The sequence below is a fragment of the Pipra filicauda genome, unplaced genomic scaffold, assembly GCF_003945595.2.
Source record: "Pipra filicauda isolate LSUMZ 115617 unplaced genomic scaffold, ASM394559v2 scaffold88_size2543281_pilon, whole genome shotgun sequence".
Classification (NCBI taxonomy): domain Eukaryota; kingdom Metazoa; phylum Chordata; class Aves; order Passeriformes; family Pipridae; genus Pipra; species Pipra filicauda.
Window position 1 is genome coordinate 88855 of NW_024105075.1, and position 21146 is coordinate 110000.

At 35.4% G+C, this 21146-nt stretch overlaps 1 protein-coding gene across 5 annotated transcripts in view; it reads left to right on the top strand.

The window, feature by feature from the left end:
- The window catches only part of SKAP2 (src kinase associated phosphoprotein 2), a 118972-nt gene that overhangs the window by 19263 nt on the left and 78563 nt on the right, over positions 1 to 21146 (top strand). For all 5 annotated transcript variants that reach the window (XR_005567116.1, XM_027738440.2, XM_027738442.2 and 2 more), the window contains exon 4: positions 3695 to 3799. Coding sequence is in view for 4 of the 5 variants with exons in the window: in XM_027738440.2 (XP_027594241.1) it covers positions 3695 to 3799 (105 nt within the window). In the remaining variant the exon portion in view is untranslated. The remainder of the gene's footprint in view (positions 1 to 3694; positions 3800 to 21146) is intronic.

The window sequence follows — 21146 nt, forward strand, 5'->3', positions numbered from 1 at the left end:
GTGGAGTATGAACTTCAATGCAACACATTGATGGAAGAGGATGTAAAGTGAAGGAAGGGCAGAAGTTATTCTGAGTGGGAATGTAGGAGATGTATAGAATCAACAAGAAGCCTGTCTCTGAACTGTCAGAAGCAATATCTTTATATATTAGTAGCATACGCTCCTAAGATGTCTTTTAACCCTGATAGAATTGGAGGAAAAACTCCAAGGATGATACCAGAAAGTAGTCATTCTTTTATGTAAGCACATAAACACATTGTGAGATGTTGCCTGTTAAAGCTCCAGAGCACATTGAGTCAGCTTTCCTACGGAAATGTGTGCAGTTCTGTACAAATTAGATGATCTAAGGATTACATTTTTCAGGGTATAATACAAATTTACGAATACATTTATTTAAAATAAAAAATGGAAAATTTTTTTGTTTAATCTAGGCCTGCATGACTGCAGGTTGCTTATACCTCTGTTTAGTGTCTGTCACCTATTCTCCACATTTTTCACTTAAAGTGTGGGTACCTAAATTGTATGACATAGGATTTATTTATTTGTTCTGATTGTCATTCTCAGTGAGGGCCTTTTTTTCATGGAAGTCTTCAAGCCTTATTTAGGATTTAACACCTAGAGAATGCTTTGAAGTCTATAAAGCACTGAGTGTGTAATTTCTTCATAATACCTCAACATTTTTCAGTTGTTTTAAAAGCACTTTGAATTTGGATATTGTAGAGATAGAACAGATACTTGCTTTACTATAAATCTACATTCGGTGTTGCCACGTTCTTTGATGTTACAAATACACTATATACCTGTGTCATGGCAACTGAGCCCCACATGGGGTAGAGAAGATAATCGGAAGGGTAAAAGTGAGAAGACTCATGGGTTGATATAAAGTTTAATAGGTAAAGCAAAAGCCACACATGCAAGCAAAGCATAACAAGGAATTCATTCATTACTTCGCATGGATAGGCAAGTTGTTCAGCCATCTCCAGGAGAGCAGGACTCCATCATGTGTGACAGTGACTTAGAGAAACAAACATCATCACTCCGAACATCCTACTCTTCCTTCCTTCTTCCCCCAGATTTATAGGCTGAGCATGACATCTTATGGATGTCATGTGGAATATGTGTGGAATATCCCCTTAGTCAGTTGGGGTCAGCTGTCCCAACTGCGTCCCCTCCCAACTTGTGCACTCCCAGCTTTTTCGCTGGTGAGTTGGTGTGAGAAGAAGAAAAGGTCTTGACTCTGTAAGCACTGCTCAGCAGTAACTTAAACATGCCTGTATTATCAAGACTGTTTTCAGCACAAATCCAAAACATAGCCTGATACCAGCTACTATGAGAAAAATTAACTCTTTCCTAGCCAAAGCCAGCACAGTCTGGGATAGGTCCAAGTAAATTGTGCCCTAAATATGTTTGTATGTATGTATTAAAAAGGCCCTTGTTCCTAGATCTTAGCTTTTATATGGAAGTAAAGCACAAATTTTTACTGAATTTGAAATCCTAAGCATGCTTGGAAAATGGTAGTATAGTGACTTAATGGAAGAGCAAGGTAACAGTGCAGCTATGCAGACTTACATAAGAGATTATGTATTGCTGAGTGGGGCAAAATTCCCTGCAGATGTTCTTTCTACATATAAACTCACCTAATTTTCATCCACAAGTGCTATTCATTCAAATATACTAAGGTTTACGATTCAACCCATGAATTTTGAGTGCTGGAGTGTGGTGTTTGTGGAAATGTTTTCCTCTAGAAATACAGCCTAATATTTTAAATTTATACTGTCACCTTCATGAAGGTTAAATGATAGTATGTTTATGCATAGCTGATAAGAGGACATTTTTGATTGACAACCAGTGCTTACATATACACATATATTTTATGCATTCTAGTACTGGTAAAAGTTTAGGACAGGAAAAGAGTGGAAAAACTTTTGCTATTGTATAGGTTGTAAATATCATGTCTACTCTTTTTATATGGAGTCTTTCATCTAATAAAGATATATATAGGCAGAGAGAGACAGGCAACTGGTCTCTGGCATCTAAGTGTGAAAGATGATCATGCTGGCTGTAAATAAGGCATAATATTTTCTGTTCATGTGCTATCTACTCTATGTTTTTTTGTTTGGAGGAAGAGGTGAATCCTGGAGAGGGATAATTTACTTTTGATTGGTTTGACAGGTGTGATGAAATGCAAGTATTTTGATCAGATTAACACGATGACTGGCATGCTACTGGGAGAGGACTGTGTCAGAAATAGATTGGAGTCAGGCTCAGATTCAGAGCAGTTGTTAAATGGCATGAGAACTTGAAAGGAAGCTTTCCCAGGAAAAAGCACACTAAATTAATGAAGGAAAAGCCAATTTAGTATTTGACAACCTTTCGATGTAAAAGAATTCCAGCAAAGCAAGTATCAGGCTTTGTTGTCTTATCTGCATAGAAAACTTGCTGTTCTTTGCAAACAACTGTGGTGCTTTCTGGACACAGACTGTGAATTTTCCATGAATTTCCATTATTGAATAGGAAGGGGTAAACTTGCAGCCATGGTGAGGCGATCCTACTGATGAGCACAATTCCTGTGTCTGTGGAGAAGAATATTTTCACTGTGCAGGGGGTTTATTTTAGATTCTGAGAAACAGTGCTCCAAAAAGGAACATGTGAATAGGAAAGGGTATCTGGAGATCTCTGGAAAGCTTTCTGTGTATGTATATACAAAAAAGCAGTGCTTGAACAATTTACTGTTACATGGTTTTTAAGAAATTTGAGGGTCATTTGATCTATCGGTGCATCAACTTTATGATTCTCATCTGGTGATTTTTGTCATGTTTAGTTTTTCTCCTTCACCAAGACTTGATTTTATTTTTTTTTAGGAGCAATGTAGTTTATGTTCTTTTTCCAACTCTTTTTTACCTAGATGTATTAAACATATCTGAGAAAATATGCTAAGTTTCAGGAGGGAGAACTTAAATTTTGTCTGATTAGATGAAAGCCTCGACTAATATTGATTTCAGTTTATCTTTCCTAGACCTTCACACTTTCGCATGACACTGATCAGAGTGCATTAGGGCAGCTGATAATGTAGATTTTGTATCTATTGTAGTGGGGCTCTCAGTTGTGTAAGAAATTAATTAACAGAATGCTGCATTAAGCCACAAGTTCTGTCAGAAGGCAATTCCACTTCTGGTTTCATGGGAAGAATGCACATACAGATTTGCAAAGCAGAGCCTAATTATGGTGGAAAAAAAGTGAAAGTGGGCAGAGGTTGACAAACTGCTGCCAACAATAGTTTGGCATTTCCCGAGAGGGAAGTCGCTGAAGCTCCATCCTGCAGTCGGACAGGAAGAACTTTGGAGCCCGGCACTCTCCTTTTCTCCTTCTGCCAGTGTTTTCCCTTGCCCACCTCTTTGCTGTGGTGCGTGTTTCTTCAACCCCCGTGTGAGAAGCTGCCAGCTGTGCGGTGCTGGGAGCAGCTTCATTATATGACAGCATTTAGGGAAACCGCTCCAGCAACGTCTACGCATAAAGGTAGCCCTAGAACAGCAGTGCTCACAGCTGTGCTGGAGCATACGAGTGTCCATGAGAAATGGGAATTTTTCTATTTCAGATAGGAATTGATATCCTCCTTACTATCAAAAATACTTTTATTCTGTCTGCGTTTGCATGATACACTATTTAACCAGCAGTATATTTTTGACTTTTACAGAACTGGAAGATGAGGACAAGTCTGAGAACTCTCTTTCTTCACCTCTTGATAGTAGCTCAATAGCATCTGACCGATACGATAAAGAGGATGAAGCACCTTCTGATGGTATGTGACATTCTTTACCTTAGAATGTACTAGATTTTCCAGTTTACTATGAACTCATGTAATCGGATCCTCATGATGCGAATGTTAGTGTTGGAAAACAGATAAACAGATAAGCATCACAGCTGGACAGTTTTCTTACCTTTACAACAACCTTTAAAGGAACTGAAGAGCTCTCTCTAGTGGTCCTAGAGCATAGTGAAGCTGTCTCAAATTTACATGGTGTTTTCAAACTCATGTTTTTTGATAACAAAGCATCTTCTGTAGATGCATATGTTTTTGAAGATAGATCAGTGGCTAAAACAGTGTGAATATTTGTAGTAACAAATTGTTTGTTAATTCAACATTATCAAATTCTTGCTTAATTTTATTGTGCTACTTAATGGCTTACTGTATTATTTATCTAATAAATAATGAAACAGTTTATGTGATTGATATTTTTCTGCAAACTCCGTGCAGAATAGGTTCATAAAATATTAAATTAATTATTCCTACAATGTTTCCTTCCATTAAGACAGTTTTTGTTATATAAATTTTAAATTTGAGTTTGCATTTAAAAAAAAACTCTAGGCTCCGTAGCTGTTTTCCATGTTGCTTTATTTTGTATTCATTAAGTTTAATGCTAAATGCGGCTGTTCTGAAGACATGAACAATTGAATATTTCAACAGTTAACAAGCTTGCTTTAGCATAGTGTCCATATTTTTGAGATTTGTTTATTGTATATGTAATATAAGTACCTTCAGTGGATAATATATGGCAATAAATTAGGTATATGTACAAATAAATTAACGATGTATATTAATTTGTGGCACTAGAAGTTAGATAGACTTACTAGTGAATGATGTTTGCTGACATGATATGATGATCAAACTGTGCAGCTCCATCTCGAAGTACAATTGCTGAATGAAAATATGCTTCCTGCAACATAGCACTCCACATTTTATGTTATCCAGATTATTCCCTTTGGAAACATAAATTGCTTTTATGAGGTATAAAATTATGTCTATTGCAGAACAGGGATAAGTCAAGTACATGCATAAGTGATAAACCTTCTAACCACTGATTCAGAATAACGCAATTTTTTTATGTCCAGAAGTCTGTAAAATGTGTAACAATAATAATCACACCTTTTTTTTTTTTTTATATTGAGCTTATTGCATGTTGGCAGTGTGACCTTCTATTAAAAAAATAAAACCAGGCATTTTTGCTCTCTGGTTGAAATGTAATTATCACTCAAATTGCATATGGCTTTTAGAAAACCCAAGGTAATTTTCGAAACTACAGATGAATGCAACTTTCCTTGTATTTATTTTTGCTTACAAACATAATCTTAACATTATTTGTAATTGTAACTTAATAACATGGTACTGATTGCATAAAGGGTATGTGATAAAATTATATGACTATTTAATAGGAGATATGATTATAGAATTGTTTCAAAACAGTTAATCACGAAAAAAAGTGATAATGTTCATCAACCTAAATAATGAATGGCTGAAGAATGCTGATGCAAGAGTATGTGAAATACCATATGAGTTTGTACAGATAAGTGATTAATTTTAGGCAATTTTGAAGCTATGAGAGTAGATATATTAGCTGCTCAACAATATCTTTGCTAACTCGTACCGGTTTACGTAGAAATATAGTGGGTGCAATTCTGTTGTATTTGAGGTGACATTACTAGTCTTTCTGTATTTCATGATAAATCTTCTTTAATTATCCTAGTGAGAGTGCAGCACTAGGAAAATTTGAGAGAAGGTGGTAAATTTTGATCTGTAAATACTTTCATTTATTGGAGTAGTGTTCCTGTTTTTCTCTTTGAATGTCCAATGTGTCATTCTAAAACCATTTTGATTTTAACATATATAATCCATCATTCAAGTCTAGCCACCTAGACTATATATGAAAATGTATGTTGGGAGAATCTTATAAGAGGTGGATTGATCCTCAGAGGTGCCTTTGGTTCAGTCCTTATAGGCATGAATGGGTTTGTTAAAGCTTAATACTGTATTTTTGTTTTCTAGCAGTTCAATATTTAAATTCTACTCAAGAAGCTGAGTTTATAATGTAGATGTTTGATCTTACATGATTACTGGTTCAGTTAAGCAGGGCTCTGTGTTGGTCTAAAACCTGATTTGTGTAGGATCAATGCTCTCAACGTTAACGAGGGCCCTATTTGTAGGTAACCAAATTGAGCTGATTTTTATTTATGTTTGAGTTCCATTCATATCTCTATGTAAAACCTTCTGTATATATTTTGTGCTAAGAAACCCAAAACAAAATGGGCATGTCTCTTTATATACTTGAGTTAGACTTTAAGGTTTGTGTGACTTGTGAAAGTATCAGTATTTGACTTTGCAGCATTACTGTCAAAACATAATTTGTGAAGGCACCTGCTTGGTAACAGATAAAGAATTAGAGCATTATGTGTATGCTACAGTCATTGTAAAATCGTGGAGTTTTTGTGTGACCTTTCTCTAATGGTGTATTAATTACAAGAGAGATAATCCATTTAACAATAAGTATGGGATAACTAAATTAGCACAGGTCACCTAAAGGCCTTTTGTCAAATCCGATTGTTATGTTGTCCTTTTGACTTTTACCTTATGGTAGGCACTAACAAAGTATCTAAACTTTGATGGATTATAAACTCTAAACATGATATGTATTTTTCATAATGCTAATGTAATTTTCTAGGTACTGAAAAGGTCAAACCCCCACGTCTCTGTGTGCATTCTAAGTCTGTCTTTCCTTTTAATATTTCTTTTTCTCTGTTCCTCTGGTTCAAAAGTTCACTCAGTTCCCAAATGGCCACCTAATTTTCCAGTTATTCCCTCAAGCCATATGTGTTTTGGTTTCTTTATGGTTTATTAGGTACTGTAGGAAAGTAGCATAAGTTATATCATCTAATGAAATTCAAGCACACTTCAGTGATGCTTTGACTTGATTGCTGGCAGCAATTAAATCACAACGAAGGAGAATGATGCATAGGCTTACATATCCAGACACCCTACAGAAACTGGAAGAGGGATAAAACACAACAAAACCCCCAAATAAAATAACAAAACCCAAAAACAAGACAGACCAAACAAAACAGCACTGCCAGGCACTCTGGTCTTAACTTGATTTTTTTTTTTTTATTGGCTAACAGCCTGATTGATAGCAAAATCATAACTTGCTGTATGCTAACAGGCAGAGTTCACTTGTAGGTTATTGTGAGCTGATAAAGGGTTAGATGGAGTTTTGATTTTCGCATTGGTCCTTGGTGCACCAGATTAATGGAATTTCAATGAGAGACTGGAGTAGTCACAGCTTTGTCAGAAAAACAGATGGAGATTCTATAGCCATGTCTGCTCATTAATACCAGTTGCCTGAAAGGTGTACTACTTCTCTATACAAAAGACTCAACATAATTGATTTTTGAGCGGGGTATTTTTTCACTTATTGATGACTAGGTTTCTTGCAACTTAAATGACAGGTTTTTGTATAGTACATTTTATAACAGTGTTATGTCTGGTAATTTCTTACTGCCATCTGTATTTTGAAGAATATGTGTAGTGGGAAATACATATGTCTTGATTAGTTAAAAAACAAAGTAAACCAAAATACTTAAAAATTGAAATACTATGACTTTCTTTCAAGTTGGTAACAAACTTATTTTTGGTTGAGATGTTAATGAGGGAAAAGTTACTATTTTTCATTTACTTTTCATGTTTCTTAAGATGGTATTAAATACAGGTTCAATGACAGGCTGAAACTTTCCTATTTAACAATGTAATCTTCTATAATATAAAAGTATTTTTTAACGGTAATTTTTTTTGGTTTACGGTATGGTAACTTGATTCCATGGGTATGAAATGCCATTAGTATTTAAGGAACAAACTTTCTGACTTTTTAAGTACTGAGTGAGAGAGAACCTCTGAAGAAGACACATCTGTTTAGCTCTACAGAGAGAATGTCATTGGATGATAACTGGATCTAAAAATGCAGTGAGTGCTGTGATAAAATAATTTAGATCATCACCATTTCTATGGAAGGTCAGAAATGTTGCCTTGGGTATGTAAAGATGAAAGAAGTACTAAAAATGTGTCTGGGGACTTGTATGCTCTTCAAACTATTATATTAGGCTATACCTTATGAATAAAATATGGTTTTTAGTAGAAAATTCTTAAACAGTGTGAGAATCTCATATTAAATCTCCCCATAGTTGAAATGGAGGGAGGTAGGGCTAAAGAAAGCTAAACAGGGCATTTGGAGAACTTTGAGGAAACAGAATAAACTAAAGGGTTATGCTTTAACTGTTTGTCATCAAGGGGCAGTCTTGAAAATGAGCAAAATTTATTGCTCCCTGCAACATGCGTTTCTTGCTACAATTTTTGGATGAAACAGCACGCCTCGGCACTTTGTTTTCATGCAGCTCCTTTGGAAAAGTTCTATGCAAGTCTTTGCAGGCTTGAGTCAACTATTTTACATGATCTATAGTATTTACTTTGTGTGAATGTCACATTTTGCATTTTGATTGATCAAGTGAGAATGAAAAATTTTTTGACTGAGTTTTGCATGCTGCTTCTTTTGACATTTTAAGTCTCAAATGCAAATACTAATTAAGCTTTTTCCCCCCCCTTATTTTTCCTGTTTGTTAGGCACAGAGGTTTGAATATTGTCACTGAAGAAGGGGAGGTAGAGTTCAGTGTAAGACTTTATGCCCACTTTCTTCAACTACATTCCTACTGAGTTTATATTTGAGGCACTATATTAAAGGAAAAACTGTGTTCCATCACAGAGCCAGTTAAACAGTGTTAGCAAGTAAGCAACGTAGTAAAGGTTGGAGAATGGAAAATACAACTAGGATTTTCTGTTCTTTCTCTTTTTGTCCTTCTTATGCCTCTAGTCTTGTACTGGTTTACCACTGTTTTATTAACATAATCATATACATGTTTGCTTGTCTTGGGGATGACAGCATTGGAAGTTTACCTGAGTTATTCTAGATTAGTTATTTGCTTCGCATTATTGGAGAGAGAGTTACAAACCTAAGTGCATGACAGCCATTCAAAGGAGTGGGAAATTTCTTTATTTGTCTTGTTTTTCCCATAGATAGATCTCATTGAAGGCAGTAAACCAGGTATTTTATTATTTCTTATAGCTATTTAAATATTCAAACTTGAATAAAAAAAAGTCATATTGAGGGGAAGTAAGATCTAGATTTGCTTGGACATTTGATCTTTGGTAAGAAAAGGTGGCTTCTACTTTCTGCTCTTACTAGGAACTGGCAGAGGGCAGTAGCCCATCATATGGAAAATGTGTAAAGATGGGACTTTGGCATGCTAACTTTTTTCTGAGGGGATGCTAGTTTTTTTCAGAATTGTGAGTGGGAAATACTGTAATTTATTATTTTGGTATAGGTAGGTAATTCTAGGTTTTCATCAGTGGTTTAGCAGACTCTTTTGCTGTGTCTGAACAAATTTTGTATGGCAGAGGAAATACTGTTTCTTGCAATGTATTATGGTTCTGCATTTCTGGCTGAAAAGGTAATATGATAATCAGAAATGTTGCTTTCAGAATTCTAAAAAATTGTAATTAGCAACTCAGTCTTAAGCAGGAAGACTGAAGTCTAGAATTCCCAATGTGGTGTGCTGAGTCTGTCAGAGGAAGGATGTATCACTAGGAAATTAGGCTGACACACTTATGAACAGTTTACATGTCATCCAGAATACAATCTTTTACAAACTGGCAGAACACAATCAAAAAAGTATAACATATTGAAGAGGAACTTAAAATATGAAGCATTTTTTTGAAACTCAGTTTATGAGGATATCGGTGCATGTTGGACCACATATGCATAAATTCCCAGAAAAAAATCTGTTTAAGAGATGAGAAAAGGGTGCTGACTCCTTGTTGGAAAGGAGAGGTCTTAAGAGTAAAACCAGTGTATTCATCCTTAGTCTACCTGAGATGTTTCTTGGCAGGCACCTCCCTCATCTTTCTCTACTGGTGCAATTTGAGTCTCCCTCGGACAGCTTGCCCCAGTGCACTCTGTTTGCTGTAAGAGGATACATATCCTAAGCTCTTTGTCGGTCTTTTGACTTTTGACTCTCTTTTGTCTGTAAAAAACATGACAATGGTATATTTTTTTTCCCTCTGTCATGAATATATTTGAAGACTGAATAGAATCTCTATAACTTTCCACATGCAGCTCCTGTTGAAACCTTATGAAAAGAACAAACAACTGAACTGCTTGCTTGCTTGCTGATTTGTTTGTAGTAACTATAGAAATGCATTTAACAGCAGTGACTTACTTGGAAAAGCAAAAAGTTTAAAAAAAAAAAAAGAGCATGTGAAATATGCAAAGCTAATCTAATTAATTTTGATTTAAACCATTTGTACAGAACATAAGGGAATAATTTCTAATAGGAAGCAGAAGTTTTAAGTGAAATTTTGTCCCTATTAAAGTCAACAGTAAAGTTAAAAATGGCATCACGTAGGTTAACAGTGTGTACAAATTGATGATACTAAAATGTTTGAACTTCTAATTATCATAATGAAAAACTTCCTATTAAACAATAAACCCCTGTGTTCTTTTAGCATTTACCTTTCTCCCATGGGAGAGATGACATGGTTTGTTGCTCATTTTATTTCATCTATGTTGCTTCAGTGACTGAGCAGTAACAAAACAGCCATGTATGCTCCACCACTAAGTAGGACAATATCCACAATAAAAAACTAATAATGACTTGCTTAACTAATTTCTTTTTCATATTAGATCATAATTTTATTCGAGATTTGTAACAACATTATCATAAAAAAAAAAGCCCAGAAAGCTGAAGTGAATACATTTTTCTGTTTACATTATCTTGCTTGTTGGCCTAATGTCCTTCTAGATCGGTTCTTATACATCACAAATAGCTGACATAAAAAGAAAGAGGAAAGGTTTTCCTTTAGCCTCTTGGGTATGTGTTAAGCTTTTCAAGTGTGTTTTGCAGGCTGTTAATTATGGATTTAGGACCTTATTAATGCTTTACCTTGGCTGAGTGATTTTTCTACCTTCTAATTTCCTGAAATTCTGCTTTCTTGCTGCAAGCAGTAATGGCAAGTCAGCTTCCATTCTGCTCCTTACTCCCTTCCTCACAGAACCAGACAGATGCATCAGTTGTAGATGATAGCACTCATTCTTGCTACTCCAGTGGCACCTTGAGGTGGGTAGGCACCCTTCTGGTACCAGAGGTGAGCAAGTCCAGCAGATTGATGCTACTTGGCCTTCAAGGCACAGAGACATCTTTTCCTTCCTGGTATTTACCAAGTATGGCAGGAAAGTGGTTCTGCCTTCAACATATACTATGCAGTAGCCCCAAACATCCTGGGGAGAACAAACTCTACATAACCATAGTGTTTTCTTGGTTTTAGACTAGATCAGAAATATGTAAAACAATGCTTGTGTGGTACTTCATGTTTTGTCTCAAGGATGAGGCTTTCAAGGTCCTACTAGGGGAAAAAAAAGGAAGTGTAGACTTGCAATGCAAGTACAAACCAAGTTCGCCATGTGTATCCATCCTAACGAACAGAAAAAGATTTTCCCCATGTTCCTGGTTTTGTGTTTTAACTGATCAGTAGTTTCTGTAAAGGTGCAAAGTGGATCTGTAGAGTTTAAGCAAGAATGAAACCGGCCTGTTTTCTCTCAGGCATCATGCAATCCAGGCATTAATTTAGTTGATTTGGGTTTGTTTCCTTTTTAAATAAAAGCAAAATTGCAGTGGACTAATATTTGTCGATTTTCAGATTAAATTTGAGTGGAAAAGTAAAAACTGTGTCATGAAAAGTTTTATTGAAGTGTTTTGCAAGGAAAAAACATTGTAGATAAAATCTTTATGGTATCATCTGTATTCATTATTATAAAGTTCATTATTGCCCTTTTCAAGAAGATGTTGCAGATAATTGTTCACTGCTTAAAAATTTTCAGCTGGAACTGTACTTCTTTGGGCATCTATCACTAGGCAGTATTAGTTTGATTGGTAGTTTTCTCAGTAATTCTTCATAGATGTTTACTTGGTTTACTTACAATAGTAGGACTTAAGAGTAGAGTAGCAGACTAAAACTGGTGAATGCCATATTTTTTCCAGACTAAGATTACTAGTACAGTTTCTTAACTAATATTAGGCAGAGCCTGTTCACCACTATCACTATAATGACAGGTATTATCCCATGAGAATCTTAGTTTTGTCTTCTCTATTGCTGATAGTCGAAAATAGTTTTGAGCCCCTTTTGGGCAAGGAATTATGGATGAACCTGTACTACAAAATGGAGGAAGACCTTTTCTGGTATAAACAAGATTTTCCTGTCCTTCCAAGTATTTCGTCTGTCTACCTGAACACATGTTGCTTAATGGAGAGTACATCACAACCTGATAATAACTTTTCAGAGATATCCTATTCTTCATATGAAATATCTTTTTCCTTGTTCCTCAACAGTCAGATTTTATATTTCTGTATATCATAGAATCATATAATTGAGTTGGAAGCAACTTTAAAGATCATCTAGTTTCAACCCCCCTGCCGTGGGCAGGGACACCTTCCACTGGACTGGGTTCTCAAAGCCTCATCCAACCTGGCCTTGAAGGCTCCAGGGCTGCGGCTTCCACAACTTGGACATGGGTTATGTATAAATACTCACAATACATATTCAAAGATGCAGCTAGTTTATTATGTGCTTCACACATCTGCACTGCTTTGCACTGTGGAGGTAAGGGGAAAGGATTAGTGTTGAGATAATGTGAATGGGGGCAGAAGGATGTTTGGATTGTGTACGTGGCTGTGCTATAAGATGGAAGTGGAATGGAGATGAGAAGTGAAGGTGGTCCAAGTCTTTTTGGTAGGTAATAGATGAATTGTTCTTTTGCAAGTATGGGTACAGGAAATGGGCCTTATTACAGTTGCCTGGAAAATAAGTTAATGGAAGTGTTGTCATTGACTTGCAATGAAAAAAAAATTAACCATGCCTGTTTTCACATGGCGAGTCTAACATATTCTTATAATTCTGTCAATTTTGTGTTTAGTAATTTGAATAGTGTGAATATAAGGTGGTGGGGAAAAGCTTGTCTTTTAGTTTTTCTAGAACTGCTTTCCTTATATGATAGTAGGAGTGAACTGATTTTTCTCTCTAACATCTTCAGAGGCTAGCTTTCATGCTGTATTTTAACAGAAAAAAAATTGGTGCGACTACCACAAATTTGTTTGATCAAAGCTTTTTGGAATAGTTTAGCAAAATGGCTGTTCAGTATTTGTGTGTGGAAAAATAACTGCCTGCTAAGAGTTGAAAATACACAAAAGAATGTAGTCATAACAGAGAGAAGTGGAGAGATATTTTTTCCTCTGTAATCTGTATAGCTAACACTTGGAATTGCAGGTCAAAAATAAACCCAGCAAAATAAAAACTTTGTTTTTACTTGTAAACCACAATATATCTGCAAATTTAATTTGGAAATATGGACTACGTGATGCAGTTGACGGAGGTAGATTTAAGTACATATTGTTTTTTTTTAATGTATGGCATACCTTTTTTACTGTCTCAGATCACTGGAATCTTCCAGGGCTCTCATTCATTTGTGTGATATTTAGAATGTGGTTTAGAAATAATGTGAAAATGCCATAGTGAGCTGGTGATAATTGATTTGCTCCATCACACAGAAATACCTCTTGTTTTCCTCTTCCTCCTCCCTTGGGCAATAATCATGGGATCAAGCTGCCAGTCTGTAGATATAATTTTTCCAGCAGTGCCATCTGGCTCCTTGGCACTGGAAGTTGCATTGGCTTCTTTGCCGTTTCCACTGATTTTTGTCAAATGTTAGTCCGTTGATGAGATGTCTTTTGCTAGTGGGTGCTGATTCCTTCCCTCCCCCTGAATGAATATTGGTTTTTTATTGGTATTGTAAAGGACTGCTTACTTTTAATTTTTTATTATTAATGGCATTTAGGACTTAATATCGCATTTCTTTGAGGAAAAATTAGGATTTATGTATAAATTGGTTTCCTTTACCCACGGTGAAAATAGTTTTGCAGGACTTTTGTGTGTTTTGAATAGTCTTAGCTTCATTTTCTCTCAGAGATTTTTATAGGTCTTCAACATTAATAAGAATTGTTTCCTTTTTATTTTGGAAACTCACTTTTAAAAGAAATTATGAATAAACAATAAGAATTTGTAGGGTCTGTGTAACAGAGGTAGCAAACTATATGATTTGGAATAACCAGCAAAGCAAGCTATCCTTTCTATCAGAGAACTGCAGTTTTATTTTTGCTGTCACCTTTTCTTAAAAAAAATTTAAAAATCTAGAAATGGTGGTTCAGTAGGACAAACACATCTACGTTGCTTTATTCTATTCAGGCCTTAGATGCATTTCACTGCCGTACAAGATGTAATGACAGTATTGATAAAGATTTAGAAAAGAATACTCCGTGAATAGGATTTTAATAGGGATGGGAGGTGGGAGGAAAATCCTGTTGATCTAAATTATTTTTGTAGTTATTATTATTCTTACTAGTTTCTTGATTTTGTTTTTAATTTTTATTTCCTCTACTGGTCAGAGCCAATGATCTAGAGGAGAAAAAAGCTTGAGGAGCTGAGGATCCCATCCAAATATGAAGAACAGAGTTTCAGATAACACATTTTTATTCTGCTTTGAAAAAAACCAGCTTTGAATATTTTATGTGAATTAAAAAAAAAAATCCAAAGCCCTTTCTGTTATTATGTAAGTGAACCCCTATTAATCAGGACAAGGCTAACTAATTTAAATCCTTTATATATTTTTCAATTTATATTTTTTTTTTAAGTGCTATGTCTCAGATGAGTGACTTATACTCATCCCTGAGTGTAAATCTAAATTTTCTTTTGTGTTGAAAGTATAACTTAAAGTTATTCAAGGTAACCTTGTGAACTCTTAAACACAAACAAATGTGTTTAGTTGGCCTATCGGAATATTTTTATATTATTATCCCTAAAAGTAGAAAATAATGAGCACTATTTCTTTATCATAGTCTTATTACTACCCTAGTGTAATGCTTTTGTTAATAAAATGCTATTAGACTAGTATGTAAATCAATATTCATGTGTTTTCCCAGCATTGCAGAAATTGTCCAGTACCGGAAATTATAGAACTAAAAATCTTACATGGGGCAAGGAGGGCCTTGAACGAGAATTTTGTAGCAGTTGTTTTGAATTAAATTTCAAGGATCTCTTGGTGTTTCTTTCTAGTAGTTTTTTAAAGAAAACAACTACAACAGACAGGGTGTCTGAATGTGGGACTCCTTATCAGTAACTTGACTCTGACAGAAAGTATTTTTAACCTGTGAGTTCAGTTGAAAGAATCTGTAGAAAGGGCTATAATATCAAAGTATGGCAAGCATAACTAAATATGCATGATCTATTGTTAATAGTAAAAATATAAGTCTTTAGGCTCACAGAATATATTCTCTCATGAAAGATTTTAAGGGTGTAAGTATATCATGATTTTCTAAAATAGCATCAAATCTTCTTTTTGTTCGTAACTAAATGTGAAGATAGAACGTTGCTGCTAATCAATTGTCTGGGATGCCACCTCATTAAGATTTACACGATCATCAAAAATCCCCAGAATTGTTTGTTGGCTATATCTTAACTCAAATATATAAAGGGGATACCATAGCATTTTTCTTTAGAATCGCAGGGAGTTCAGTGACCTTTTGTGGCAAATTATGTAGAAAGAAAATATTTATATTCATTTAAAATAACCTCCATGAAGAAATAGTCTCATTACCCTGTTTGATCAATTCCTTGCAGCCTGAGCTGTAGCATGCTGCTATTGCCATTGGTTGATGGAATACACTGAGAAGTGGCTAATGGTGATGGTGCTCATCAGGACAGGGTTCAGCCAGCGGTCAGCAACAAATAATTCAAGACTGTTTCTAAGTTTGTGGCTGGTGGAATTTGCTTCTTGCCCCAAGCCAGCAGCATTGCTGAGCTGGGCTATTTGATTAGAGGAGAAGCATATTTGCTTCTTAGCAACTGCACATTTGCACAACACACAGACCTATACTGCCTCCAAAGGTTTGTCTTTTGTGATGGTGGAATAATACTTTTCTGTTGATTGACAGACAAAAGAGATCTTTGCAATGCAGACGAGTTTACAACCAATTTTTTCTTTGTCTTCCGTAAACTTATCAGAGGTGCTTCGTAATTTAGCATTGCACGGTGCAGGTTTTATATTTGCAGCAAGACTGGCCATGATTTGAACTGCATTTAAGCTATTACTGCTATGCGTATTTAAAGGACAGATGCACACTTAAGCTTAAGCATTGGTGTGTGCAGCTTTTTCCCCAACAGGTGTACTTAATGGAAATTATTTTCTACTGTATTTTGAAATAAATTTCAATATGTATATTGCTATTTCCCATGCAAGAATGCTATTCCTTGTATAGAAGATAATGGTAAAGTGAAAGCTGCTCTATTCTTAGTGCTTTTTTTTTAATATATTGACAGAATTGCAGCAGTTATCACAATTTTAATAGTGCGTGCATGTGTGTAATTTTTGATGTAACATTTCCCACAGGAAGTGAGTCTACAGGAGAAAATGTGTCTAGTCAGTAGAAGACAAAGGTATTTATAACACTGGTAAACCTTGAAAGAGGACAATTTAGGAAAAAGAAAGGTTGAGATTTACAGTCCTAGGAGGCCAGGGCAAGAAAAAGGCAAACTTTTTTTTTTTTTTTTAATGGTTTTACAGCTCTTTTCACTCTTGGTCTGTATTTTATTGTGGAAGTTTCTGTACTACCATAGTAGAACAATAAATCCCTGATGTAGTTACTGAAATGTTGCATGAAATAGTAAGTACAGTTAATGTTAATGTGGATTTCTGCAGATATCTGCTTGCATATTTTCCTAAATAAAAGATATCTTTTAACTTTCATAACTAAAACCAGTGGATTTTATAGTCTGTTAAAACTGTATGTTTTAAGGGACAGGGAGAGTTAGAGCAGGAGTGCACAATAAAAGGAGTGTGGGCTGTATTAGCATGACTAATGTAAGCATACAGGAGTTTACTTACTAATAACCTTTTCAGTGGCAGTTCAGAGCCAAAAGAGGAGAACAAGAAAGCACTCTGATGTGGTGAGGCAATAATAAGCCCCAGATGTCCCTCTCTAAATCAACATTAGACCTACCAAAGTTTTAAATCCTTTTTCATTTAGGAATTATTTTTTTTTTAGTCAGATGAACAATTTAAAATGAAGCATAATCCAAATTTTAGGCCTTTGTAGAGAATTTTAGGCCTTTGTAGAGAATTTTAGGGATTATGAGGGAATGAGTCCAAAATAAAAGCACTGGGGGGAATTGGTGGCTGTTCTAGGGAACAGATATTTGGGGTGTGCGTGCACAGGAAGCAAGGTTTAGAAATAGGTACAGCTGTTGTTTTTGAGGCCCTGGAAGGGCTGGTTGATGACTAACTTCTTTCTCTTCGTTGTTAAATTTGATGTACATATATACGAGTTTTTAGAAGGATGTTTTAATATACTGGTAGGATTTCACAGTCTGCAGGGAGAGGGGTTAGCTTTGGCTTAGTTTCTGAGACATTTAAAGTTGTGATAGTGTGACAAGGTGGCTGCTTGTTATGCTTCTGAATTGCCGAAGAGATGCTTATGCCTGATAGACTTAGTTTATACCTCAGTAGCTGTTAAGGTGTTACCTGTGTTCTGCATAGTTTTTATGCTTCTTTCATTCATATATGCACAATAAATTAGTGGACAGTTTTTTGGTTTTTTTTGTTTGTTTGTTTTGTTGGTTGGTTCTTGTTTTGATATCAGAGAGCCTTTTGCAAAACTGGGTTTTTTGAATGTAGTAACTAAAAGTAGGAATTGCCACATTATTGCTGTTAAAATGCAACTGTATCCATGGTAGAATGCAGCAGCTTTTACAATGGCACTATAAACAATACCCAGCAATATAAGACCAGGATGTGAGGAATATTTCACCTAATTGAAGTGACAAGGGGGATTTTGCATAGGTAGAAGCAATTATTCATATTGGAGGTGCGCCAGAACGCTGGGGTTATTCCCCTCATTTTGCTAATTAGGCTTTCAGTTTCATTAACAGTCATTGAGATAGTGGGTGACTGACTTGTATATGAACTTAGCCATGATGCATATAAAGAATATTTTATTGAATTATTGTGGATCATTTTTGTCTGTATAGCTCAAGATAGATAGAAATAAGGAATGTTTTAAGATGTGCAGAACACCAAATAGTATGAAGACTGAAGGCAGTGCAGCTATGACTATTTTTGGGTAGACTGCCATAACTAAGACACTACCATGTTTATATTAGTGACATTTTATTACCTCTTTTAAGATAGAGTTTACAAGGGTCTCTACCTTTACAAATGTGTATGTTGAGAAGAGAAATTAATCCAGCTTTGTTGTGCTCCCAGGATGTTTTCAACCTGGGGTAAATTTAACTTTGAAGAGGTTTGAGGAGTCTACAGTTCTTGTCTTTAAGCCTTAATTTAGGAAACACAACTTAGTGCATATGATATCTTTAAATTCCCTTGCCACTCTAATACACTCTCATTGGTGTTTTTTTTTCCCCCTCCCCCTGTTAATTGCCTTTGTCCTGCAGAAACAGACATTTTGAGGGAGGTTTTTGTTTGGTTTTGTTGTCCTTTTCAAGGACCAATAATGAGGTGCAGTGATTCATAACATATTATAGTGATACCAAATAACTGCTTGCTGTATTTTGGAAAGGGCCTTGAGTGTCTGAACCTTAATTAAATCTCTAGGTCAGTCTTTTTTTCAACTGACTTCTCCTTTTCCAGGTTCCGTGATAGGAATGTCATGCAGGGAATTTCCAGTTAGTGATGATTTGGGTCTTAAATTAAAAATAGACTTCAATGAAGAAAATTTACAAGTAGAAACCAAGAAGGTGAAAATATTGTACAAAAAACAAATTTACCGAATCAAAATGTTAAAAAAATCATGCGTGTGAAACTGAACAAGTTAAACTGATGAAAAACGCCTTAAAACTGAGAAATAAATTGTTTCTTTCACAACTAGAGTTGTTTAGGTTGTTATTTGGGTTCTCCTTGCCTTATAACAATCAAAACAGAACAATGCTCTTGTAAGGTGACGTTATAATAAAGAAAAGTGTGGTTACAACATAACTACTTATTCTGGTTCACGCTGCTGTATAGATGTGGCCGTAATTTGTCCTTTTGGTTTGATAGTTACATGGATGATCCTCCTGTAATTCTTTGTGAATTCTTTGGGACTGAGAGTCAGTTGTCTAGCTCTGATGGCTTTTTCATGTTAGTTTCTTCACGCATAGGATTGTTCTAAGTAATATACCAGCTATTTGTAAATATTTTGAACCAAGTTATCTTTATGTGTTTTATTTCTCTTCCATAACCAGAAGTAACTTCTTTTGTCAGTGTGCTTTATTGGCTAATACATATACTGTTGGACAAAATTATTTTAATGAAATTAGAACTAATAGAACAGCAATTAGTCACTCTATTTTTTTGGTATGCCTCTGATCTTGCACAGAAACAGGCTTTGGTAGTGATATAAGACACGTAATGGTATAGACAATGCATGGAAGGTTGATTCAAGAGTCTTGTCCTTTGGTACTTCTGTGTCACTGACTGTGGTGTTCTCTACAACAATTTTGTCAGGAGTTTTTGAGAATTTGTTGTCAAAGTATATTATTTTTAGAGGATTGAAAGTTTATGCAAGGAAATCTGACAGTGCATTAGCATAACTGTTGTAGATGCAAATATTTTTGTGGGAAACAATATAAAAAAGAACCTCTATAATGATGAGTTTTTATTTTGTTGCTAATTGTAGATTCATTGGCTGATATTGCAAATTCAGTTTGCATACAAACTGAAGCTGAATGAAAAAGCCATGCAAATTGGCTGAGTGCCAATAAATGAGGTAATGTATTTTTCATGTGTCATCTTATTTTCATTGGATCAAGGCAGTTTTAGAATCCTCTACTGTATGTATGAATTGGAATAATTCCATGCTTCAGAGAACCTAATCAGGATAAGACCAAAAAGTGGGAGAAAAAGTTTGGAAACGGATGTGTAAATATACTAGGGGAAGACCTAGGTTGTGTGGAAGGTGTGTAACAGGGGCTGGAATTAAGTCTGTAATGGCTGCTAAAGTCCACAGAAATCTCCTCCTCCTTTACTAGAAATGTAACTGTCAACTAAGAAAAAGCCCAGGTGGTTAGGAATACAGCAATATTATTCTGTGCATTGCCACTTCCTTATTATTACTATTATTACTATATTCAGGCTTTAGTAGTCAGCATTCTTTTGATGTGTTACTTGTTCACCATTGCAAGGATACCCACATTTGTGATGTGGGGAAAGAGGTAGAGTGTCAAAAGCACAGTTAAGTCCTTAAACTAAAATCACTTACTTTTTACTGTTGTTTCTTTGTTTTTTTGTGTGACAGTGAGAGTTGAAAAAGTGCCTGTTCAAACTGAGGGAAAATTTTGGCTTTGGTGGACTGAACTCCCACAATTTTCAGTGAGCTTTTTGTGTGTTAGAAAACAGCATTTGCACTTTACATGATTTTATATTTAAAAAGGAAGAAAGGAGAAGGCAACATTATTAGAATCAAAAGTTGTTTTTCTTGGAAAACCATTTAATTTAGATGATCAGAGTCATCTTATTGTTTGGATCCTCTTTCATGTGTTTTCCTTGCTTTTTTCCCTGTCAACCTGAAGTATGCTATAGCAGTCACAGAAGAAAGTATGCAGTTTTATGAAATGCATGAATCAGTCCATATGTGACATCCCAGACTTATACATGCTGTAATGTCCGCTCCGCCCCTTCTCCTGCCTCCCTCCAACTGCTTACGTTACTTGGAAAAAGCGTGTGGGTGCGGCACGGGACAATCACTAAAGTGGCGCAGCAGGCCTGAAAATGAAATATTTTTCCCTGTAAATATTTCTTTTAAGAAAACCAATGAAACCAACAACATTTCACAGCATTTCTAGAAAGATGTGAATACTGTTTCTCTGTTATGAAGAGGAACAGTGGAGACAAAGTAGCTCTGACTTGTCCAAGATTGCGAAAGGAATCTGGTTAAGAGCCAGGACTAGTCTACATTTTCTAGCTCCTGCTTACATGGTAAGATCTCTTCGTTATGTCTCACACTTTCCAGCTTTCTGAAGTTTTTGACAATTTGAAATGGATATTAAAGGGACATAGGGTAAACTTTTTCCCCCCTGTCCTCAGAACCACATCATTTATTAAGAGATGTCATTCTAATGTGTATACAACTTCCATGGCTTTGAGTGTTATTGTAAATGGTAAAAAGACTCTTT